General features: G+C 36.9%; 1 protein-coding gene across 3 annotated transcripts in view; it reads right to left on the bottom strand.

Annotated features, from left to right (window-relative positions):
- Nucleotides 1-27,632, bottom strand: part of TRPS1 (transcriptional repressor GATA binding 1) — a 255,995-nt gene that overhangs the window by 211,589 nt on the left and 16,774 nt on the right. For 2 of the 3 annotated variants that reach the window (XM_036830713.1, XM_036830714.1), the window contains exon 2: nucleotides 451-610. The exons of the other annotated variant lie outside the window; for it this stretch is intronic. In XM_036830713.1, the coding sequence (XP_036686608.1) occupies nucleotides 451-487 (37 nt within the window). In that variant the 5' untranslated portion in view covers nucleotides 488-610. The remainder of the gene's footprint in view (nucleotides 1-450; nucleotides 611-27,632) is intronic. 3 annotated transcript variants of the gene reach the window in all.

Raw genomic sequence — 27,632 nt, 5'->3', positions numbered from 1 at the left:
TTACAACCCATATGACTCACTGAATAGGGCCCTTAATAATATACATTGCAAAGAATGTTAAACTGCTAAAACTTCAAAGAAGTATCAGAAAGCTCATTTGGGTTTTATTTTTTTTGTTCTGGGGGGAAGGGGCATGTTCTTTTTAGCTGCTTTTAAAAAAATGATGGTTAATTTAGTTGACTACACTTTGAAGTAGTTAGAGAAAAAATAATTTTTTACTGGAATTACATCGCTATAATTTTTCAGAATGACATATTATGTAAATATAAGCACATTCGCAATACTTCTAAGTGGAAGAAACTCCCCTAGCAACTCATAAGTTAGATACCGTAAGACCAGACCCACCCTCAAGTTATTATCTCTAAGACAAATAACAGATTGCATGACATTGTACTGTGTGCCAAGAACTTTTCCAGTTAACAATTTCACTTGAAAAAATAGATCACATACTTGTAAAATCATACCCAGCATTGACTTCATAAGGCATGTGGCTTTAGAGTGCTTTTTTACAATTATTAATTCTATTAGTCAACTAGCAGGAGGGCTAATGCAATTGTCTTAGAAGACGCTCAGAAGACACAGAAGACATTTTGAGAGCTGATCTGTACATCTGCAAAACAAAACAAAAAATATTTTCCTTCCTAAATGATGTAAACATATTTTAATGGATCACACCTAAAACACATTAATATGCCAGCACCGCAAGCTGCTTGAAAGATACCTGATAAAAGCATGAGTAAATCTTGAGCAAGATTTTTCTCCCTCCCCTGGGTTTTAATAAAGCAACAGGAGAAGGAGGAACCATGATATAAAAGATTATAGAAGTCATTTTCACAGCAGACTGTGCTGTTGGCAAAATTAGTTAACCTCGAACTCCCCCTGAACCTTAAGGAACACAATACTTACCTACTCTGGGGTGGGGATAAAACATCTTAATTAGTAATCATGGAGGTAGCCTGCTTCTGGAAAAGATACAAAGTGCACTTGCCTATCTGCACGGTCACAGCTAAACACATGGAGTGGTACCCATAACCAGTCTCCTCCAGACTCACAGTACCAGTGTACATATACCACGAGGCTGAGAAAAGAGCTATTTCAATGCCATCAGGAATTCTGCATCAGATCTAAGTACGCCTTACCAAGAGTTACAGAAACATTACATATTATAACATGTATTATCTTTTTAGCTATTTTTAAGTCATATTTTCACTCTTGATAAATAAGATTGTAAAGCTATGATTGAACCAGCATTCAACCATCCTTATATCATTTTTTTTAATCTGAATGAAATTATTGAGGCAGATACTGCATTAATGGTCATAATATAATTAAACAGATGTACTACATATATACACGTGTGTGTGTATATATACAAAAATATATATAATCACATCAATGAGCCTTACTCATCAGTTTTGCCGACTCTGTTTTAAACTTTTTCATTCTATTGTACAGCAATATCCCTCACACTGACTACCACAAAAGTTCAAAACGCCAGTTACAGAAGTTCCACTATAGACAACCGTTTAGACAACGGGGCAAAAAATGAACGAAAAGTGAATTGGACAAGGAGGAGCTGAAGAACCTACATGAGCGCTACGAGGCTCAAAAGTGCCCACTTCAGTTCTCTACTTCATTATGCGACAAAAACCGACCTGGGGGCTGGCTAGGGGGCCAGAGGGTAACAGTGAGCGTTTCCACATTTACATCATTTTCCACCTGTACAAACACATGAATGCATATCATGTGCCAAGATTGTTAAGCAGGTTCAAAACGTATTTAGCTTCCTAAAAATGCTCTAACTGTATTAATTTTTATTACTGAGATATAAGACATTCCATTTGCAAAAATCTCAATTCCTATTCTTATCTCCTCCTAAACTAAAACTTAAATCTATAAGTCTTCTTTGCATTTTTAGTAGAAGAATTTATTAGAAAAAAGCAATAGCGTACTGCACTGTTTCTGTGTTACAGTATCACTGAGACAGGTTTATGCAGTGGAAACAATCAGCATTACAGCTTAAAATATAATTCCGGTAACTACATCATCTCACTGATTAAAATGCTTAAATATAACAAGAAAAAAATGGACTTATGTTCCCAGAATGGCACCTTCACAGCAAAAGGAATCTAAGTTTTCTATTATTACCCAGATATTTTAAACTGACTATTACTTATTTAGTTTTATTTCATCTATATGAATATATAAGTACGTATGTATATAAATATGTATGTATAAAAATATATACACACACATACATTTATGAAATACTCTTGCTCAAATAACCTTGCCATAGATAATCAAATGCATTATTCCACCAAAGGAATCAACTATCACAGTAATTTAAAAAGAGAGCTGAGATCACACAACCATCCAATGCAAATGAAGTTAAGAATTTATTTCCATTAGATGAGAAACTCCTTGAAGGAAAGAGATATAAACTCTATGTTCTTTGTGGCATCTTGACCCGAAACACAGTAAAGAATCAAAACCTAAGAAGGTAGAAGGGTACACAAATCACACATCCAGTTTCTGACCCTGATTCAGATCACCAGCTGATGTAATCAAGGGCAAGCCCTTTCCCTTCCCAGAGCCTCTCTTATCCGTATAATGAGGGAATTACAATAAATTATTTCTAACCTGCACTCTGCCTCTAAGACTCCATGATGGTTCTGGTTAATAGCTTAAGCACTTTACTTTTACCTTAGAAAAGCTTTACCTAATTTTCTTGAAACATTACAAAATATTAAGCCATCAACAACTAAGGGTAGCATAAATACCACTGACACCTACCATTCACTGTTTTCCATTTTTTCCAACTTTCATTCATCCATTCAACACATGTATATCCAACGACAGCTATGTGCTGAACACATCCAGCAAGAGGACTTCATTTTATTATTTGTCATCATTTTAAGAGAGGAAGGCTATTTTTCAAAAGTAAAGAAAAAATTATAAGGAACTCCTCTTTCTAAAAAAAAGCTGAAACTTTCGAGTACTTTTCCAAACAATAATTTCAAGTAGGTGCACTTTCAACTGATACTTTCTCTCTCTCTATGTATGTACATATACATATATATGTGTGTGTGTATGTATATCGATATATATACACACACACACGTATATATAAACACACACATCTTTATATATATATATAAAACCCGAACAAGACTAAAAAGATAGGGAAGCAAGACTATGTAATCTGACCTCAATCTCTAATTCTGCTGAGTATGATTTTTATTATAAGTAGCAGCTCTTATCATCATAATATATAATACCAGATGACATTTTCTTATTGTTTTTCCAGATAATAAATCTTTCAAGGGTTTAAAATCAAAGCTTTACACAAAAAGAAAAGATATCATAGTCTTCTCCTTAATATATGTTTCTTCCAGGCTTCTTTGTATCAACAGCCCAAGAGTACTGAGTTGTTAATTACACATTTCATGTAGCTTTTATTTTAAAAATGAAAAAGAAAGAAAAAAGAAGAGCAAATTGTTTCTTTTGATCAAAAGTCCCCCACAAAGAATTTAAAGAATTAAGCAAGTGATAGCAAAATAAAAGGAAGGTCGAATCTTGGGCTCATGGCAAACTAGATAGCTTCCATATGAACAACATATAAAGTTCAGTTTTTAAAGAACATATGTGTTTGCTCATTGGTTTAGGGAAAAAAAAAAACAAACTTGAATCCTGTCTACTCCATATATACAGATCAAAATCAGATTGCTTAAGTGAACTATAAAATGCAAGAGAACATTGTTTATCCAATTCACAAACCCAAGAATTGTTGAAGGAGTTTAAATGTTTTCTGTTTCTTCAGATTCCAGGGCAATACTTCAATGGTAGATCGCTTTTTCTGTAAACTGCTTCAAACTTCATAAATCCAGTGTCAGATCCTATTCTTTGCTATCCATGTCTATTTAATTTGCTCTCTCTGAATTGATTATTCCTGAATCTTTAAAGGTATTTCTGGACATCTTAAATCCTGTTGAGATTTAAATGTCATCACCTTCAAACAACTCCCATCAAATAAATCTCTTATTAATTCACATCAAATTAATCCATAATGATCACTTCTATTAACATATGCTTCAGAGCACAAAGCCCATTAACAGTCATCTGCACACTAGAACTAACCCGAGCCTTTCTGAGATAAAATGCACACTATTTAGATATCTGATTTCAAAGAATTTTGATCCTGGCCCAAACACATTTTATTAGGCTTTTATTTCATCATGCTGTGCTCTCTATATTTTAAATATCTCATTTCAGATGTACTAGTTTAGGTAAAAGGAGATAGTCTGGTAAATAAGTAATAATGTCATATTTGCCAAAATGAGTATCCACGTATCCATGTACACCTTAGAGAAAGAATTTCATTAAGTACTTACTTTTATTAAAAACATTACAGGGCTTCCCTGGTGGCGCAGTGGTTGAGAGTCTGCCTGCCAAGGCAGGGGACACGGGTTCGATCGAGCCCTGGTCTGGGAGGATCCCACATGCCGCGGAGCGGCTGGGCCCGTGAGCCACAGCTACTGAGCCTGCGCGTCTGGAGCCTGTGCTCCGCAACAAGAGAGGCCGCGATAGTGAGAGGCCCGCGCACCGCGATAAAGAGTGGCCCCAGCTCGCTGCAACTAGAGGAAGCCCTCGCATAGAAAACGAAGACCCAACACAGCCAACAATAAATAAATAAATAAAAACACAACTCTGCCTATGCTATTTCCCTGCTGAAAAATTACCAATGCGATAAAGTTCAAGTTCCATAGCATGACACAAAAAGTCTAAAAAAAAAAAAAATTACAAAAAAAATTTTTGGGGGGTTGCGTTTAAAAACTTTATACTAGAAATCTAAATGAAACTGTAGGATATATCTGAAAAAATGAAGCATCTGCCTACTTCACTAAATGGGATAACTTAAAAATAGAGCAAGTGTACATCATGGAAAATCAAAGAGAAAGGGCATTATTTTTCCCTTCATAACAGGTGAGAGGCAAATGTATTAAAGACTCTGATTTGAATAAGATTACAATTTCACTAAGCAAATTAAGAAACGTTACCATTCACTGCCCATACATAAGTCATTTTTCCTTTTGTATTCCTCTCCAAGAAAAAAAAATAATTAAAATAATCTACAATGACAACTGTTGATTCAAACAGGCCAGTCTGACTTTGCAAGTGTGCATGGGCCAGGCTCAACTTTATCCTTTCTTCTCTGTTAAACTGAGAATATTTCAACTGGTCCACGGGCAAAGAGCCAAACACAGCACTTAAATTCAAAAAGAATAGCTCATAGAAAAGTATACATGCAGTTCTTTATCTTGATGGTTATGATGGGAATTGACATTTTATTTGTATGTAAATTAGATTTCTACTGATAACAAAAATAATGAGCTCTGTGCTCCATAGGAATGCCTTTGACTTTCTTCCCAGCATTTGCCAAAAAAAACTTTGTATATTAAAGGTAATTTAATTTTAATATATCGATGCTGCTTTGACTGTTTTCTAATCTGTTATTCAATTGTAAAGAAAATCTCAATTATTACCTCAATCCAGCTATGTAACTGGCTTACAGCTGTCTGTGTCCTCCCGTAAGAAATCTGTGTCAATCACTGCCAATCCATTTGGTAAATTAACATACATGTACAATATGGTGAACCTAACAGATGCATTCCATGACAATTCAAAACGAATGCTCACTGTCTTCACAGCATTGTTTAAGTGTATTAGGCAAAGTTTTTGCTCATTTTTTTAAGAGTGCCAAACTAGATACAAGATTAAAACAATCGCCATGAAGGATACTGTGAGCTTATACTGGTTTTATATACACACACACACATGTATTTTAAACACATGTGTATCTATGTGTTAAATATACTATCTATCATAATATGATATTTAACAAATGTCATATATAATACATAACATAATGTATACATGTATATGTGTGTATGTGTGGGGGTATATATATATATGTATATAAAATAGCCAAAGTGATGGGGAACATAAATTTGTGCCACCATATTCAACAGTTCTTGCTTACAACTCTGGTAAGTAACTTGCAAACCACTAAGGTACCACTTGCTCATCCCTAAGGTACCAAAGGAAGCAGCTTAAAAGGTCTCACCCATCGGAGACCAATAGTCCAATGAGTACCTACCAGGTAAGGCACAAATATCACGAGGAATCAGCAAATGCATACAGGCAATGAAAGGAAATTATGAGTAAGTTCAGAGTGTTGCTCTATATATAAGTTCCAAGAGGCCAGGGATCTTTATTTAGTTTTGTTTTGGTTTTTTTTAGATTCTTTTTTTTTTTTTAACATCTTTATTGGAGTATAATTGCTTTACAATGGTGTGTTAGTTTCTGCTTTATAACAAAGTGAATCAGCTATACATATACATATATCCCCATATCTCCTCCCCTCTTGCGTCTCCCTCCCTCCCACCCTCCCTATCCCACCCCTCTAGGTGGTCACAAAGCACCGAGCTGATCTCCCTGTGTAGTATGTATTTTTAAAAGTTCATTTAAGTTAACAAACAGTACAAAGATATCTTTCACACTGTGTAATGAATACACACTAATGACATGAAATTTGGTTTAGACACCCCCTTAGTTATTGCTAAATGCTTAATGTAAGCAACTTAGCATCATTTTCCCTTCTGATAAAAGCAAAAAACAAATTATACACACACAGGTTGGAATCATTTTTCTCTTTTGTTAAGTACACTGAAATTTTTCAAAGAAAACTGGTCCTGTTTTAAATGGGAAGTATTTTAAAACTGGAAAGCAACTTCTGATAGTAGAATAGGTTAAACCACTTTTTCCTGACTCCTAGGATGAGAAAAGTTTTATGTATGAAGGAAAAATAAAGTACACACAGAATTCCTTCGTAATTTGGGTAGGTAACAGGCTTAGAAATCTTCAGCTGTAGGAACTTTTTTTGAATAAACCATTATTTCTGGACACTGCCTATGCTCACCCCAAATTTAGCTACGCTCTATCTGGAATTTTACTATGGTAACTAGTTAAGCACAGATGACAAGAAATTCAAGAATTTTCTCTACGTTCTTTCCATGATATTAGCTTCAAAAAAAGAAATGTAAGGAGGTTCCTTGGTCAAAATAAGTTTAATGGAAATTGTATATTACTTTATACCCCTTCTTCATAGATCCACAATGTACATTAGCGATTACAGCTCTGAAAAGTCCTGGGAGTTATACAGTGGGGAGTCCGTTCAATTTGGACTGGAATTTCCCAAATCTCAATTGGCTTTAAGTCACATTCTACCACTTACCAACAAAACTAATGTTCCGCTGAGCACAGTGGGAGGTGCTGCTCTGGACGGTAACTATCTTCTTGCCTTATGCATACGGAATATTTTAAAATATTAAATAAAAGCATAGGTAATGTTTTTAAACAAAATAAGTATTCTATCATCAATTTGGCAAGGAAACTAGGATGCTTTGATATGAAGTTGACAATTTTGAAGGGTTTTGTTTTGGTTTTTTTCCAGCATGGTTATCAACACTAGAAGAAGATCGGGCTCTGTTATCATGAAAGATTTAGATTCAGTATTTTAAAAGAATGTGTAGGGCTTCCCTGGTGGCGCAGTGGTTGAAAGTCTGCCTGCCAATGCAGGGGACGCGGGTTCGAGCCCTGGTCTGGGAGGATCCCGCATGCCGCGGAGCGGCTGGGCCCGTGAGCCACAATTGCTGAGCCTGCGCGTCTGGAGCCTGTGCTCCGCCAACAAGAGAGGCCGCGATGGTGGGAGGCCCGTGCACCGTGATGAGGGGTGGCCCCCACTTGCCGCAACTGGAGAAAGCCCTCGCACAGAAACGAAGACCCAACACAGCCATAAATAAATAAATGGATAAAAATTAAAAAAAAAAAAAAAAAAAAGAATGTGTAATGGCAGAGGGTAAGAGTCATGCTAGAACATCAGGGGGAAAAAAAGGCAGGAGATAAACATCAATGCACACTATGATCTCCAATATCCAAATCATATATGCATAAGCATGTATGGCTATAAGCCCAGTGTTATCTCTGAGCTAAACAGTTTACACAGATATCATTGCATTAAAAAAGTCCTATTTTTTCAGTTATTCTTTCTAATGCTGTGCACTACAGTTCATCAATTTAAAGCACTGCCACCTTGTACACTAAATGTGTCTCAGTCTTTTATAATAACTTAAAATGTATCTGATTAAACTTAGGAACAGAAATATGGCAGGGAGTTTAAGGAACTATGGTGTGTGGAAAGCAGTCAGAGACTGACCCAGGACTGCACTGAGGGGACTTACAGCATCAGTAGTTCTCAACTGCTTGAAGATACCAGAGAGAATACGTCTAGCCCACATGCTCCTCTCTGGTTATTAATAAATCCCATTCCCCCAAACTCAGCCTCTGCTTCCAGATTCATCTGTACCCATAATAAAGAATAGAACACCGGTGTCTGGACCACAGTCAGGAAACATGTGTCTTAGGACTGAGTCTGTGACTGCATCCTTTCTAGTATAGCTTAATAGAGTCTAGTTCGTGTTTCTGGGTGTTGCAGAAGAGCAACGATATATATAGAGAGGGCGGCCTCTCTACCTCACCCTTGCAAATCTCAGCTCTTGCTTCATGGGCTCTTGGATTTTGTTTTATTGCTGTTGCTTTCCCCCTACCCCCAAAGATGAAAACAAAGATTAAAAATAAATTTAAAAATAGAAATAGGCTGGGTAGATGCCAAAGTAAATGTGAAACAGGGAATTTATTTGAAGTTAATTTTAAATGCAAAGTCAGACATAGTGGTGAGGTCATGGTAAGGGCCAAGTCTGAGAGGATGACCACATATTCAGGATACTCATGGACGCCACAGCACCTCCTTTACCATTCACCAAGCAAGAAAGAACGGCGGTATGATGCATATAAGTGGGGCTCTAGAATCAGTGAGGGCAGAAATGAGCTCACTCATTAAATATTTTGTATAGCTAATCTACTCAATCTTCCCATTTAAGTTCAATATAAACCTAAGAATCTATCTAAACACACACACACACAGACATACCCACACATACCTTTAGAAAAGACTTTCACCACCTGCACCCCAATTAGTAATTTCTAATTACTCTATACTTGTGTCAAGCAAATATACAATCTTCCCAATATTCTCATGGACTACTGGGTTATTCTAATGTTTGAATTTTCCTCCTAACACCTAGCACATCACTAAGGTTATGAAATTATTCAAGTCCCTAAATGGATTCACTTCTACAAAGTCTTTACAATTCCCCTGAGCAAAAGTTGAGTCTTTTCTACTATCATCTGTGGCAATGTATGCACATCTCCTTTTTAAGTGCTTGTCACACACAATGTAATTATGAGTTTATGCTTTAGGCTACCTCCCTAGACTGTGAAGTCCTCCAGACCAGAAAATATCATTATTAATATGTTAATGTCAATTCAAAGTATTAATATATATCCATTCTTGTATGTGACTACTTAATAAAAATGGATAAAAAATGAATTTATATATTCAAATATCTATATGTTATCAACGATTCTCAGAGGCTACAACACACTTCATCATTAACAGTGACACACTATGATAATGATTATTAGAGGGAAACAGAGTAGCATACTCAGGCTAGGGACATACAAGTTTTTTAAAAGTTCAATGATACTAACATGGCCCTCCCCACTGAGACTAGCCTACTACCCAGAGTAGACACTCACAAAAGTTCTTATTGGATAGATGAATGTTAGCACACTTAGAAATCTCTGCTTAGTGTTTATCTTTTCGAGGAAGGCCTGAATCTCTGGACATTAGATAGTCTCTCAAAAATAAAAACTAGAATATTGTTACAGTTGTCTCGTTAACATAATTAATAACAAATAAAATCAAGACATACAGAGACTCAAAGTATTAATTTTGACATTGTTTAAGCTGAACAAAGAATCAAATATCATAGTTCTGGATCCATAGTCATAGAGCAATAAATGCATAAGTTGTAAGAAGTAAGAATTATTAAATTTGTTTTTTGAAACTGTGAATCACACAACTATGTTGGTTTGATTTGGGTCCTATATATGTCTATATAAATTTACATACTGAAAATATTTGTGAACTGAATTACATAGAGGAAGGTTCATTAAAAATCAAGCACACTCTATATAGTAATAATTCTATAATAATGTTACTATAATCAGTAAAATGAATTTTACAAGTTCATATATCTGCATGATTATTTCTATTCTATATGTGAATATCATATGGTATTTAATGTATTTACAATATATATTAATATTTACTATAACTACATGCATTTATATATATAAATTTTATTTACAAATTTTTCACCATGTATCCTCTAACATTCCAAAATTCAAAATATTCTGTACTAATAGCATAATATATAAAAATAAATAAATGTCTGTCTTTAAAGGAACAGACTGGAACATAAAAGAATACAGAAAAGTCTCAAACATCTGGATCAGACTCCTAGCAACTTAAAGCATCTGGACTGACAGAAAGCCAGAAGTTCAATTTAAAAATGTGTGCATGCGCGCACACACACACACACACACACATTCACAAGAATGCTCACATCATTATTTGAACTGTCAAAACTGGAAACAACTCAAGTGTTCATCAACAGAACAGGTTTAAAAGTTGCAACATACAATGGAATGTGTGGTCATACAATAGAATATTATACTGCAATAAAAATAAATAAATTACATACTACAACATGGATGAATTTCACAAACGGGATGTTGACTGAGAAGTCAGACATAAAATAATGCATACTTTTAATACATTATGAATGCTGTGCTCTAACGCACTCAAAGCCTCAAACAAGCAAAACCAATCTAAAGTGTGAGCAGTCAGGAGAGTGATTAACTCCTGTGGGAAGGAAAGGAACAGAAGAGGAGGGGGCACAACAATTGGGCTTGGAGGGCCCTAGCGATGTCTCTGTTGACATGAGAGATAGTTACACAAGTGTATTTATTTTGTAATAACTCACTGAAGTACAGACTTATGATTTATGCATTTTTCAGATAAAAAGTTAGAGTGTGTGTGTGGTTTTTCGGTGAAATAGCAGTTGCTCTGCAGGGACCACGGAGTACATAATATATTGAGAGGAATTCTGTCAGCTGATATTTTTTATGGGCAAATCAAGCCATCCAATGGAGTGGAATGTCATCATTGACCATTCAAGCCAAGTTGCAGGGCACAAAGAGCCCAGATGTGCCAAGTAGGCAACAAGGTAGTAGAAGAAAGAACAAAAGAGAAATGAAGGGAGAAGAACATAAAGAGTTCTGGGAAAAAGAGATTTGAAAGGGTGAAAGGTTTAAAAAGAGGTCAGAGGTAAAAACAGGAGCAAAAAGCAACAGACACCCTAAGAAAGGAAAAGATAATATCCAAGGAAACAGGAGAGCGATCTTGGTCTTGGACTCTGGTCGTAGTGGAGGGGTGTCAGAAAGGTGCAAAGCAAAGACACATATCTGTAGTTGTTAAGTGTATCATTAGGACACACTACATGCATAAGACCACAGAGACAGGCTAAGGAAAGGTGGAAGAGAACAAATATTTGTTGAGTATCTATTATGTACCAGCCATTTGCTTCTTGGCTCACATAATTTTCTCATTTAGTCCTCACTGAAACCTGCGAGGAATCTATTCGCCCTATTTTAACAAACAGGAAAACTGGAATTGAAAAGGGGTTAAAGTAACCCGCTTACCTGAGAAGACTGGATTGGAATAAATGAAAAACAGCCAATCAAACAACACTGTGGCTTTTTCAGAGAATCCACACATTGAAATCCTGAGTATTTTTATAAGGCTGAATAAATGCCCTGTTTAAATGAAGTGTAGCAGATTCTACCTTGATCTAAGGTAGTTGCTCTCAGTCTATGTAATAAGGTATTCCATCTCACACATCGAACAATGATAGGTGTTTCTCATCTTGCACAAAAAAGATAAGTTAATAGGTAAAATTCTATCAGTTTTAAACTTTCCACCTGGTTAATATTTTCTTAAGACTTTGGCTTCTATCATCACGTGGCTTCCAAAAAGGAATGAACGAGCAGCATACAAACGTTAACAGAGAAACTCGAACACAGCATTTCTTAAATGTATTTCCTGGGACGTTTAGTATTTGTTTTGTAGGTACAAGCAGACATATAATACAATCACATTTTATCCTACGGAAATCGCTCCAGGTTTGTGTGATATGATAATTTAAGACTATTTCAGGGAGTTTCTCAAAGAGAACCATAAAGTCCGAGAATATAGTCATCTAAATGAGCTTAAGAAGATTTGGTTGAAGCAGAACAAGAACTGGTTGGCTGGCCCCGCTTTGTATGCTTCCTGTACATCAAAGCATTAATGCTCTATATATTTACCTGTTGACTCCAGGAAACAAGTTGAGGTATGGACGGGAAAAGCTGTTTGAGAAAGGAGCAACACAATGCCTAGAAAACAGTGGCACTCTGTTGTATTATTTAAAATTAACTGCTTCCATGATTCTTTTGAACTTTTTGTGACCTGACATTTCACAATGACAGTTTTACCTAGTTATTTCAAAATCAAGATTACTGCAGAGTTCACCTGAACAAACAACACTGGGATCTGGTAATATTATTATTATCTTCATACCTGCAAATGATGCCTTGGTTATTTAGGCTACAAATCAGGGTTTTATTCAGAAAATAAAATGCTGTTACCAAAATGACTTCATGAAAAAGTTAATATATCATGAGAGTGACATACAGTCCTTCTAATCTTATTATAATATTAAGAATGCCCTGTTTTAAGGTTGAAATAGAACAAATTACAAGTGACACATGACAGAAATCTCTAAGAAAATTGTAGCCTACTAAGTGTATACCATATTCTGGAGGGAAAAAAAAAAAACAGGCTGTAGGTCCCCAAATATCCTGCCCTGGTTTATGAAAATAAACATGGAATTCTCCTTCACAAAGTATCATCAATATGATCCAAATGAGCTAAAAGAGGAGGTGGACTCTGGCAGGTAAGGCCCACAGTTCAGAGTATCAATGGCGAAAAAAATACAGGAAATACTTTGGATAGTGCTAACAAGTTAAAAGATAGCACTACTCAAGAATATTTTTTGATGACCCAGAATATTGCTTGAAAGAGAACCGCTTTAGTCTGATTCAGTAACTTATACTTAGAATAATGTCTCATAATTTATCCCCTTGTGCATCTTTCACCTCACTCTCATGAAAAAATTGCAAATGATTACCCAAACAAGCGACTACCAGAATGTTTTTCCCAGCAACCCAGGTCATGCGTTTCTGCAGGCATCAGTACCCGTTTAGCACTAAATCTTATTTTTTTGTGCAACTATGACAAAAATGACCATATGCTATGATTACGGATACTTATACTCAAGAATAAGTGAACATCACATTTATTCATTCAACCTGTGTTTTTGTGGGCATCGAGTTAGGTGCTAAGAAGAAGCTGGGAAGAAGGCAAGCAGGAAGCCTGCCCTCCGTGAGCTTCCAGTCTAGCCAGAGAAAAGAAAACCAGGACAGAGAGGTGCCTGATCCAGATTTGGTATAACAAGAGAGGGTCCTGGGGGGAAAAAGGAGTGCAAACTGAAAGAGCAGAAGCTGGCCAGGCGAGAGCAGAGAACTAAGGGAGTCAGGCAGGAGAAAGAGCAAGTGGAAAAGGCCATTCTCCCTCAAGAGGGGACGTGGCTTCTTAATGCAACTGAAGGAGGTTCCGAGGGGTTAGCCATTTCAGTGGTGTTCGGTTAAAATTTTCAATTCTGTGAAATAAAGGATTAAAGCATAAATCCTGTGGGAAATTCCTATTTTTCTGAAAAGAGTACACAATTCACTTATCATCCATGTTCACAAAACTTTAGATAAACTCTTCATTCAAACTGTTTACTACTGGAATATGGATAAATCTTCTATATAATTACGTTATGGAAAAAGCATTACTGAGATAAAAATAATTTAATATTAAAAATACTGTCTCTGACTTCAATGCAATTTTTTTTACCATATGATAAGATAGTGCCAATAGTCCTATAGTTTCTTATCATAAGCAATTAAGTATAATCCTGGAAATAGGACTATTATATTCTGAATGAATTTATGTTCATTTATATATGAATATATTAATGGTTATGTGTATATGTATAATCTATTGAAAATTGATCTCTTCCCAAAAGCTTGATATTTAATTCTCATTTAATTCACATTTAATTCTCAATAAGGTTCCTGTTTACTCCGCCACGAATGCAGAATATTAATGGTTTAAAAAACGATTCTGGTTCATCAGTCTGGAAAATAAGGTACCACAGCAATGCTGAATATCATATATACATTCTGCTTATGGGCAAAGGCATTTCATACTAAAATTTCTAATCAATTAATTCACTCATACAGTCTAAATTTATTGAGCACATAGTATATTTTAAACAATGTTGCTGATTACCAAAAAGAGAAGAAATTTTAAGAGAAAATTATTGCTTTCTAAGAAACGAGCTCCCTCTGTCAAAGAAGGAAAGTTCACAGTAAGCATCTCAGTAACAATACAGGATGAGATAGGGTTATGCACCAAAATCAGCAGTGCAAACAATAAATTCCTTTGGAGGCAAACAGTTAGGTCCTAAATGTCTGCTATTATTTTTATGAGTATTATTATTATTTCCACTATTTATTTCACTCATAATAAAAGAATGAAATGTGGCCAAGAGCAGTGGAAACATTTAAGGGAGATGAGAGTGAAGACGACCCTGAGGAAGAAATAAGAAATGCACAGCTCTGGGGAAGAGAAAACAGCGCTTCAGAAAACAGGATGTAAGAGAAACAAAGGGTTACTCTCCAATACAAACATGTCAAGGGAAGAGTCGGAATTACTAAAATATGTGGTTGCAAAGGTTAGTAAGACAGAATCTTGCATCCCAGTTGATGAGGCTGGAGCACTTGTAGAAAACAGGAACCCACTTGAAGTTTCCAAGTAGAAGAGATTAGGAAAACTGAACTAGACCTTGTCTGAAGTGTTCATTGAAGAAAAGTGAAAAATGAAGAATGCTATGTATTTCAGACAATCAACTATGTTTCAACTCTGATCATAAAAGAAGGGTGAATTTGTAAAAAAACATCAGAGATTTCTTACCAGTTCAGATAAGAGGATGGGGTTACTGACATACCTTTGCAAGACATTAATGATATGGATTATTTAAGCATTTATGTGTCACTATATCTTTCTATAGTTCAAATTGGGATAAGAGGATGGGGTTACTGACCCCATCAGATAAGAGGATGGGGTCACTGACATACCTTTGCAAGACATTAATGATATGGATTATTTAAGCATTTATGTGTCACTATATCTTTCTATAGTTCAAATTGGGAGTTATTACTACTTTATGTATCTGCTTCCAACTTTAAATCCTTGCCTGGACGGTGTTTTCCTTTGGTCATTCATATTGATAGTCTCATGACCAACTACAGTACCCATAAATGAGTAGGTGCTACTTAGTAAATATTTGTTGAGTGGACTTACTGAAGTTACTGAAATTTAGTGAATAAGTTTCTGAAGCTTATTGAAAAGACAAAAATAGTTAATCGGCTAACTAACCTAGCTACTTGACACCCATTTGTTTCTGAACTGCCTGCCCATATTTAGTGTTTTATTTTAGCCCTGTTTCTCCTGACTCCATTCTAACTCTTCAGTTCTTAGACTTGCGGCCTTTTATGAAGTTTTCCAAAGTAACTTAAAAACAAGCCTTCCAAAATGATCCCAGATCTTCATAGTCCCACTGGGAACTCAGTCAGAATGTGGTCAGAAACTCTGTAACGATCCAACTAGTACATTCTGATCCATGGAAGTCAGTAGTTAAAATAATGGCCAGGAAGACCCCAACACAACACACCTTTAAATAAAGATTTCAAGCCAGATCTACACAGAGGAAGAGTTGGCAGACCTCAGATTTAAGTACTAAAGATCCATCTAAAATTTCGTTTCACAGCACTACTTCCTGGTCACCACTCAAGTGTCCCATTCTTCTAAATCCAGATGGAATTTGTTTTTAAAGTAGGAACACTCCAAAATCAGGTCACTTTTAGGCAGAGATCAGCCTTCTTTGTGCCCACTCAAAACAATTCCTCTAAGACTATAGCAGAAAACCTGAAGAGTGAGCACAGGGCATGAAACAAGGTGACATGACAATCTGTATTAAGGCCAAGAAGGTACCCTTAGGCACAAGACACACTGCATTTTTAGCCAGAAAATTTCAGGTTACAGGTTTGAAGTAATAGAGCTTGCAAAAAGTTGTGGGCAGAGATCTCCTTGTACTTCCAAAAACAACCCCTGGCAAAACTGCTTCTTTTTCGAGGTTGAATAGGATAAATAGAGAACTGTACACACTTAAACACACACAGTTACACACACACACACTCAAAAGGATTACAGAAGCATATAAACCACAATCAAGAGTGGTTCTAGCCAGGTTTTATCCTCTTCGAGTTTACCTGTATTGTCTTTATTCCTGTAAAATATGTGTCACGTGTCTATTCTACAAAGTTATTTTTTAAAGGAAATGAAAAGAGAAGCGGATACAAATTAAATGCATAAGACAAGAGACTGTAAAAGGCAATGTGGTATAACTGTTGGCCTGCATTCTACTCTTCCCTGCTAGACTCCAGGCTCCTAGCGCAGACAGCACACAGGGCAGGCACTATACATACTCTGAATGAAAACTGACATCAAGATGCCAGTATCTATTGGGAGGCAAGATGTACTTCTTGAACAGGTAAATTCACAGTCATTATATGATTTTTTAAAAAGCAGTCAACCAAACATTTTGGGGTAGAAAAAGAAAAAAAAAATAAATTTGACTATATTTCTCGTTTTCACTTTTTTCAAAAGTCACTGAATTTTTTGCTTTAAGTCAGCATCTCTCTTAAACAGTTTGTGTACTAGAAGTACAGGCTAAATCAAAGAGTGGCAGCAGAATGTCTGTCGCCTATGTCACTTCATGAGGTAATCAGTGTAAGCATTGTCTCGTTTAACAAATTAGAAGCCCTTAACTTCTTAAAGCAGTTAATACCCAGTAGTAGCAGAAAGTATATTTATAGAATCAGAACGCCTTAATTACACAGTCTATTACCAGGGAATGTCTTAAGCAATAAGAAGATTGGAAAATATTATTTAAATATAATCATATTTGCATCTCATTTAATTATCAAGTTTATAATTGCTTTCAAAGAAAAAACATCCTTTATAAAAGGCATTTTGTAAAAATTCTTCATGATAGATTGTTAATTTTACGTACCTCCCTCTCCTAATATCCAATGATGTATGTTAATTGGAAAAAGAGAAACAGTTTCATTACTGAGATGATAAAACAATGTTCTCTGATTTTGAAAAAGGTTATCTTTTTCCTTGACAGAAAATATGCACTTTTTTCTAAATCACTGAAGGAAATAAGACCCTCTCCCCCATTCCCCAGCTCCTCTCTATCCCTGCCTTTAAGAATCTTTGCAACAGCAAAACAATGAGTGAGTTCTAAGCTCTAAAGGGACACAGTCAAGCCTACAATTCAAAATTAAACCCACCCATTTGTTAGAGCTCATAGCTCTACAGAAATCATAGTGCCAATATGAAAATACAAGAGAGACCAAGTCTCTGGGAAAGGCCTTGGAAATGAACTGTTGATAACAAGTCAAATCAAAGACTGTCCGCAGTACGTGTTCCAAAGGGTTGAAAGCAATACAACTTTACTTCACTGTCCTGACTTCTAAGGTGTCCATCAATGTGGAGGGATATAGTCTATTTCCAAATGGGGTGTAGCTCTCAGGAAGAGATAAACTGATGTACTGAAAACCAAGTCTTGGATACTTAAGGTTCAAGGGGTAACTCTCTCATCTATACCCAGTCTCCCTTACATGGGAGGCAAGCCTCTGAGGTTCAGAGTCTGACAATGAGAGTTAGGTATCCAGGTACTTAGGATAAGGCAGTCCTGAGCAATCTGCTTAACTAAACTCAGCATTACTGCCTAAACTGGGGGATGGGGTGCAGTGGGGAACAGTCTGGATTCATTTGCAGCAAGTTTGCTGTAGAACTTAAATATTTTTGAAGAAATATGGTAAAGTGATTATCCTTCTGGAACTAGATCCACTGACACTGTCACATTAACTCACAGCTTGTTAAATACTGTGCAATCTTTCTATAACATTCTTTGTTTGAGACTAGAATCAGCATATGGGAATTGCTCTTTTCCTGTTAAACTGAAGTCATTACTAACTACTCATCTGTGACATGTATGCTTTCTTGTAACCAGGGATTTTAGCTTCACAAAATTTAGAAACTGCCACACTGTTGCTTGGCATCGCTTTCAAATGTGACATCATTTAAATTTTAGAAAACTCCGTTTTAGTAAAAACACAAGTGGGTGCCAGGTTAAAGATGGCCCAAAAGCAGCAGCAGGGTCTCTACAGGGACCAACTATGGTTCATTCTTTCAATCTTTACCTTCACATGCCTTTCATTAGAATCACATGGAATTACGATGAGCTCAACAAATGCATTTCAAAATGGGCTATCAGATTACCAGAATATAGAATGGCTTCCAGTTACTGAAGATCTGTATAGGAAAAAAACTGACGTGGAGAGGAAAAAGTCCCATTTTCAGTTTCCTTAATTTCCAAAGCCTAAGGAATATGAGTATTTTTAAATAGACACATACTTATTAACAAACACTATATATGTGCATAATAATCAAAATACAATATAAAATACAAACACAAATATAGATACGAACCTACTGAGTCATGTAGCGCAGAACACAAAATAAATAGGGAACTGTGTCAAAATGACAAAGAAGTTTGCAGAGACTCAGTATCATTCAGACCCTCTGAAAGTCCCATTTGGGAAATTCTTGAATGATTTCTAAAACTTCCTCCATTATTTGAAAATTTGCATAGCAAAAAGAGAAATTCAAGTCACCTCATCAATACAAGCCCCTAGTCAGAACTTATGAATTTTTTATTCCAAATATAATTTGACAGCAGCACTTGCCAACAAAAATTTAGGATTAGTGCTCTTAGTAGGGATCTCTTTTCTATCAAATAAAAAACAATTCTAATGGTTCATTGTAATTTCCCCTAGAAAATATAAGTGGCATCTTATGTGTCACTGTTAAGAAAATGCTTTGGGCTTCTAACCTTAAAAAAAAAAAACCTCTATTAATTTTAATCATTTTGTTATTTTTGATAGACATATTTTGTAAATAAATATCTTTACCGCTGATGTTAAAAGCATGCTTACTTCTTGGAAAAAAAAAAAAGAGAACACACACACACACACACACACACACACTTAGCTTGAAAACTTAGGATATTTGGTTGCAAATGATGCCTCAGAATCACTGTACCATGGAATACAACCTACAGTGGCTATGAAATCATGTAACTATTTATTATTCTCCTGCGGAAAAACTGGGTGACCTCAGTAGTAAAAAATCATTTTTATTCACAAAGTGTATATGATCATGTAGCACATATCCCGTATATGGGGAAAAAATGATAAATTCTGAAATGTCCAGAGAGAATCACAAAATATTATCTGTGAGAAACTACTCCTCAGGAAAGGGTCTGATGCATTCTGAACAAGTTACCACAACCTACTTACAAATAAGACAGTGATTAATTCTGAAGGGGAATTCTGTAAGACTCACTTTGGAGAAGAGGAAGAAATGTCATAAAATTGATACGAAAAGTAAGGTATGAGACAAAATCTCTGGCTTTCAAAAAGTCATGTATTAACACATGAAAGGATGCTCAACATCACTAATCATTAGAGAAATGCAAATCAAAACTACAATGAGGTATCACCTGACACCAGTCAGAATGGCCATCATCAAAAAATCTACAAACAATAAATGCTGGAGAGGGTGTGGAGAAAAGGGAACCCTCTTGCACTGTTGGTGGGAATGTAAATTGATACACTATGGAGAACAGTATGGAGGTTCCTTAAAAACTAAAAATAGAATTACCATATGACCCAGCAATCCCACTACTGGGCATATACCCTGAGAAAACCATAATTCAAAAAGAGTCATGTACCACAATGTTCACTGCAGCTCTGTTTACAATAACCAGGACATGGAGGCAACCTAAGTGTCCATCAACAGATGAATGGATAAAGAAGATGTGGCACTGTATATATACAATGGACTATTACTCAGCCATAAAAAGAAATGAAATTGAGTTATTTGTAGTGAGGTGGATGGACCTAGAGTCTGTCATACAGAGTGAAGTAAATCAGAAAGAGAAAAACAAATACCGTATGCTAACACATATATATGGAATCTAAAAAAAAAAAAAAAATGTTTCTGAAGAACCTAGGGGCAGGACAGGAATAAAGACGCAGATGTATAGAATGGACCTGAGGACATGGGGAGGGGGAAGGGTAAGCTGGGACGAAGTGAGAGAGTGGCATGGACATATATACACTACCAAATATAAAATAGATAGCTAGTGGGAAGCAGCTGCATAGCACAGGGAGATCAACTCGGTGCTCTGTGACCACCTAGAGGGGTGGGATAGGGAGGGTGGGAGGGAGACGCAAGAGGGAAGAGACATGGGAACATATGTATACGTATAGCTGATTCACTTTGTTATAAAGCAGAAACTAACACACCATTGTAAAGCAATTATACTCCAGTAAAGATGTTAAAAAAAAAAGTCATGTATTAAAAAAAGTCATATATGAAACTTAAGTATCAGTACAAATGCAATTTAAAATAAAAATGATGGCATAAGTCATTAATGACCCAAAGAATGAGGCACAGATGGACAATGTGAAAAAATAACCCAAAACATTTCTTTCAAGAACTTTTACAATTCAGAGTGGCCTCAAACACCAAAGTTTATACAACAGAAATCCAAACAGAAGAACTGATGAATTAAGCCATATATTTTTCCAAGGGAACAATGCCAGCTAGTCTTTTGGAATAAATTGATGCCACACTTCCCAATAATACCTGACAGCTAGAATTCCGCTCTGTATCTATCCTAATTATAATTCTTTAAGTTAAAAGTTAAAATAAGGCCTTAGAAATACCATTTTTGAACAGTCTAATGAGTACTCACATAGTTGATGATATATGAAAATTATAAAGATTAGAAACAGAACAATGATTATAATTATTATTATAATAATAAATATTCACACAGCCCTTTGGCATTCACCGAAACCATTCTACATGTATTATGTAAACTGACTCTTCCCCTCTCAGCACAACCTGAGCCCAAGTAATATGACTCACAGCCTATAGATGGGGAGGCTGTAAACTAGAGATGTTAGAGACTTTAATTCTGATTTTATTCCAACAAAGCCACTCCACAGATAAGAAAACACAGCTACCACCTATGGATCTTCCGAACACAGCTGGACATAAACCTATTCCAGACAATCAGATGGCCCTGGAGGCACTGAGATGGCTGAAACGTCTTTATTTTATTTTCTACATAGCTGGTGAACAAATAAGCTTGGAAAGAGGACAAAGTCCTCAGATAATAGAAAAAGACAAAACAAAAAAAACACCAAAACCAAAAAGGTTAAAACATACTGTGATGCATGTTTATGACCGCTAAAGTAATAAACACCTCTTAAACTCCAGGAATAGTGGTTCCAACAATAAGAAAAATGTATGGTAGGCTCAGTCTTTATTATTTGTATATGAGAACCAGTGCTCCTGGCGCTGTGACTTCAGTACTTTGTTTTCATAGAGTTATTATTCAGTTAAGAATTTTGAGGACAGAACAGTGCCTACTAATAATTGGGTTTAGTATGTGTTGACATTTTTATCATAAGATTATCATTTTCTTTGCAATGTATTACTTTTAAAAGATGTGTTGTATTAAATCACTTCACATATTTAAGGGTCAACTTTTTTTCAAACATCTCGAGTTCCATACTGTCTTATGAAATCAATTTATGATATCAACTTACATACTCTCCCTATGGAACTCAATACTAGAAGTTAATTTGTTACAAGTTAAAAAGGAGGATCTAAGTTTCCTTTTTTTTTTTTTTAATTTTAAAATTAACCAAGGCATCAATATAGAAATCCTATCATCTACAAGTTAAAATGGACCCCTCAGATCCAGCTATATATCAACTCTTTTCTTCATGTCAGGCATACTGGAACCATCAAGGCAAAAATGAAGCAAATGGATATAAATTATATGAATCAATAAAGTTCAATCCTTATTAAATATCTCTCGCAGTAGGGAATTTAAGAGCAAGTTTACTAAAAGTACTGATGTTTCATGATATGGCCATAATAATAGGGGCTTCCAGAAAAGGAAACAGAAAGGATATAAAAAGCATGGCTCTAAAAAGAATTAATTTAAAAATAAACTTGATAATGTAGAGAGGGATTAAACTTGATAGGGATCCATGTAGAGCAACTGTCTCCAAATTTGTAATTCAAGAAAAATATAAAGGCCTCAATTCCCAGAACACCAAAAATAAAACAGAAGCCTCTGGCACTCCAAAAAGGCTTCATGTGCTTATGAAGACTACTAAATTATAACCTGAATTGTGACTTGGTGCATATGACTTTCTTGTGTTCATTTTATTCATAGCTTTCTGACTGAGAATGCAGGAGATCCAATCCCTCCATCTACTCGAGAAGGTCTGTGTAAATACACATACTTCAAAATATCAGCAACAGAGGTTTAAGCAGCTCCTTGAAAACTCTGTATGAGAAAGTATGTAACTGATTGAAAGGCTCATAATAGTTTTCTTTTTTTTTCAATTCATGAAAAACGAGAACTTCAGTTATCTCCACTGGCCACTGTCTCTCCATGTCAATTGCACAGGTACACTGATCACAGGTGAATCAGAAGATCTAAAGCGGAGTGAGGGTTTGAAAAACCCATCTGGGGATCGGCAGGCAGAAGCAAGTGAAATGTGAGCGTCACATCCAACAGGGGCAGCAGAAGAAGAGGATGCAAAGGAGAAACCAAGATAGGAGAAAGAGTTCGTGGAGAGAGGGAACCAAGTGGGGAAGTGCGGAGAAGGGCAAGGAGACGGGAGATGCACGAGGAGGAACGCGAGGAAGGCCGGGCGGGCGGCGGGCGGGTAGGACGCGGGTCCCCGTGCAGCCAGGGCGCAGGGAGGGCGATGGGGAGGCGGCGCGGCGGGGAGCTCCGCGCACCGGGAAGCGGGCGAGGAAGCCGGACGGCGAGCGCGGCTGCTTCCGTAGGACTTCCTGCGACAACACGCCCACAGCCCGGTGGGGAGCACGCGTGGCTGCAGCGGCCCCGGGGCGCAGGGGACAGCGAGCGCCACCGACACACCCAAAGCTCGGGTCGGTCGCTGCAGCTTCAAAGGCAGGGCCCCTGGCAGCAAGCAGCCTCCTTCCCAGACACCAGCAATTCACTCTGACTCGAGCTTCTTGAGAAGCCCTTGCAAGAAAATGGAATCCTATTCTTGTTACTGATCTGCGGTTCTGATTTTTTAGTTCTCCTTCAAAATAAGAAGGCAATTTTACTCTTGGCTTTTAATTCTGGGGCAGTACTAACCACTAAAACACACTGGGGCTTTAAAGCTCATTCATAAAATATAAATTACTTTTTTTATTAATCCAACAGAGACAAATCGGCTGATATTCAGATGACGAAAGGTTTTGTTTGTTTATTTGTATGTCTCACCCAATCCAACCTTTGCTTTTTATGTGTTTGTAACAAACAGAAGCCAAGCCAGAAAGCCACGCTGTCAAGACCCCATCTGGTGCAGGGGCAGTTACCCAGGAGTGCAAATAATTTAAGAAACACAAAGCCCAGAGGATTTCCAGGACAGCGCCACAGCCCCACGTCAATCAACAAGTTCCCCCTACGAGAGTTTGCTGATCACAGCCTTTTTGCTGTAATGGAGCCAAGAAGAGGCAGTCACTTAGACTAATATAGATTTTTTAACGGGAGATTACAGCTATCGCTATAGAAAGAATGCAAGTTGAACATGAATTATGACGCAAACCAGACTTAAAATGTCTTATATATAAAGGCGATGGTTTTATCTCTCAGACAATAAACAAAGGTAGATGAGGGCTTAAGTAGAAAGCCGAATGGAACACTGCTGATATGACAGTCACCTAGTGTTTGAAATCCCCGGAACATACAGCATCGCAAATCCGTGCTCACCGCAGATGAGAAATAAAGCAGAACTGACCGAGCCTGAGTGCTCCAGCCAGACTGCCTGGGTTCAAGTCCTAATGCTGTGACTGCACCCTGTTGTAGCCTAAGCAGTTGATTAAACTTCCCTGAGAAATGGGGATGACAGCAGTTCCTGTCTCAAGTGGAGACAAGCCACTCAAGCAGTGCTCGACAACTGTGAACCATTATCATCATTTGCAGGTGGCCCCTAATGGAAAACTAACCTCTTGGGATGCAGCCTTTCCCCTGCAAAAGCTAGCTCACCTGTGGTCGGTGGTGGCCCTCATTTCTTTTTTAGTGATCAGTGCTCGCCACGCACCCACCAAATCAGTTGTTGCTTCGAGTCACTCGTTTCTATGCAAACTGTGGCCAGCCTCTGGGCAAAGTTTGCATGCCCTCTGCACCCTGATTTTCACAAGTGAAAACACCACGACCCATTTAATAATGTGCTCCTGCCCATCATTAAAGGGCAGCACACAGCTTTAGCAGACAGGAAACTCGCCCAGCGCACATGCTATCCAGCTGGCAAACAGAGGCATCTTCAACAAAGTCCACTCCTCCTACATACAGTCTGATAAGCTCCATTTGAATGGAGCCAAAACATACATTTCCTTCCTCTATTTCTGTATTTAGCAGACACGAGAGCTGGACAGTCATGTCAGGGATTATAAAACTGCAATAAAGAGATTTCTAAACCACCAAGACTACCAGAACAGCAGGACTAAATTTCGCCTACTCACTTTCAACCAAAAGTATGCACCCCTTCAGTTGTGGAAAAGTACAGAAGATTTAAAAGCCCCTACTCATTAACTAGAATGTACTCTTCGAGGAAACGCTTTCTCCTGTCACTTAAATAGTTTGTAAATCTCAGACAGATATTACTTTTAAAACTCCAACTATCTCCTTCAAAAGATTTTTAAAGTTGCTGATAGACACAAGGTGACATCAGAAAACTATGTTTGAAAGATGCAATTAGCTACGGTTTCTAGGAAGCTTTGGAATGTTTTGTTATTAAGGAAGAAATAGACAAATACCAGGCCTACAAGTAATGAGCTGTCCTAAAAGTAAAGAAATTCATCAAATAGATCCTCTCCTTGATTTCGCCTTCATGGCTCCAGGTCCATACAGATTTGGGAATACACAATAATAGCAAGTCTTAATACTTTCCCAAAGCTGTTTAAAAGAATATTTAAGTGCTTAACAGATTCACACATGAAATCAAAGGGACTTCCCAATTCTCAGATAAAAGAAAGTTTTTTAGTTTAAAAAAGAAAAAACTACAGAGAGAAGAAGGCTAAGGGTATGGTCTTATAAAAAAAAAAAAAAAAGCTTCAAAAATTGTTCCTTGGCTTTTAAGATGAAATTAAAGTGATTAGTAAAAATCAAGTATTCAAAGAAGTCTCAGACACTCTTCTTTCAACATGAGAAATGTCTCAGCAGCTATTATTTAGTTATCACTTTACTGGTCATCTCTCAAGGAGACATGGATATTAAAAAGAGCAAAGAGGGGTTCAATATCCTCTCACTGCCATAAACCTGAACTTCCCAAAGCAGCATTACTTATGGTTCTTCTCAGCTCCTGACAAACCCTACTCATCAATATCCTCGTTAGGATATCTCCTTCTGAAGGTCTAAATCATCCTCGCCCACTTAGCATCCAAGTATCAACCACTTACAGGTAACTTTCACCATGAAGCCAATACATAAACCACAAATATCAGAACACAACATCTGGCTGACAAATATTCAACACATGGAAGTTAAAACTATACATTCCCCACTCATGACCTTAGAGGCTAACACTGTTATCCCTCATATTTTAAGAGCACAACATTTATCAATTTGCATCTTTGATTACTTTGTGGTACCTCAACTGCAATATCAATAAAGCGCAACAAGGTGGTGTGGGTTTTCATTTTTTTACGGTTCGCCAATGTATTTGGGTCTCCCTTTGCCTCGGTTTCACTGACCCCGTCACACTTGGTTCAAGGACATTAATCAGTAAAAGACAGAATTTGAAACCACAGTGCAAAATACAACATAAGTTGTAACCAGCAGTATGACACTTTAGGAATAATACATTAGGGCAGACTTCAAAAAATGTCTATCAATTATGCAACATCAGATAATCCTTTTCCTCTCTGAAACCTGACAATCCAATTTCACAATTTTCTCAACCCCTAAAAGTCTTATGCTCTTCTGGCCAAAGTGTACTTCTCCTAAGTGCCAATGTAATACAACATGTTTGAGAACCCACTGTATCCAAGGCATTGTAAAAAGAACAGAAATTGGGTATGCTTTTACTCTCCTCACACTTGCAATGCCAAGTGGATTCTGGTATGGGCTATACTAAAGCCATAAATAAGTGAAAGCATAGGGCAAGGATGTTTAAATCTAAATGAGTGGAAATGGAAAGGCTTCAGAAAGAAGAAATACAAAAGTCAACATCTGAGGAATAGGTAGAATTCCTATAGTTAAGCCTGGTTGAAAGAAAGGCATTTCAGAGAGGGGAGAACATGAAGGAAGGTAGGTTTGGCCATGTTCTGGAACTCAATACTACTTTAAGGATAGAACACATGGTATTGTAAAGATGGAACTGATAAACTGGGAGCAGAGTTTAGGGTCCCGCATGCCAAGCTAATGATGACAAACAGGTGATAAACCCGAACTCAGAGTCAACTTGGGTCTAGAGATAAAACACTGGAATGATTTCATTCAGATCAAAAGGTGAAAGCATATAATCCTCAAGGAAAATTGCAGAGATTAAGAGGAAAGTCAAGCACAGACTAGAACGAGTGTGGCAGGGATGCAGTGCCCGGAAGCCAAGCCAAGAGAGATACTCATGAGAGTGGCTGGCAGCATCCAATTCATTTAAGAGGTGCAGTCGGATGGAAAGACCATTGGGCTTGGCTGCCATGAGGCCACTGGTGTCCTCAATATAGCAGTGTCCACAAATGGAGGAGTCATGGAGATGTACATGAAAAGAGCCCCAGATTCAGGCTTTCAATATTTTCCCCCTCTAAAGTTATTTTTATATATGAGTAGGTAGGTTTACCTTTTATCTGAAAAAGGAGACAGGATTCCATATCTGGCTTAGAAACATTCTAATTAATAAACCTCAAAGAGCAGCGTTTTGACTTTGTGCCATGCCAAGTAGGAGATGGAATCCATCTGGAAATAAATAAAAAGTAGCCTTTTGTTTCATTTTACCTTGTATTTTTCTAAACTGTCAAGGGAACTACCTTCATTATTTGCCGACTGTTACCTCAAATCAATAAATACAGTGCTTAAACCATAACCTATCTCTCAGCTTCAGTAACCATACATTAGCTATATAACTGCAACTGAACTTTTCCTAGATTCCAAGAACTGCAATTGGATTATAATCCAAAAGAGTAGAAGATAAATGTCATTTAACTACCTTCTATAAAATAT

This window comes from Balaenoptera musculus, chromosome 17 (assembly GCF_009873245.2).
Source record: "Balaenoptera musculus isolate JJ_BM4_2016_0621 chromosome 17, mBalMus1.pri.v3, whole genome shotgun sequence".
Lineage (NCBI taxonomy): Eukaryota > Metazoa > Chordata > Mammalia > Artiodactyla > Balaenopteridae > Balaenoptera > Balaenoptera musculus.
Note: the sequence above shows the minus strand (reverse complement) of the source record. Positions and strands in the feature narration are given on the sequence as shown.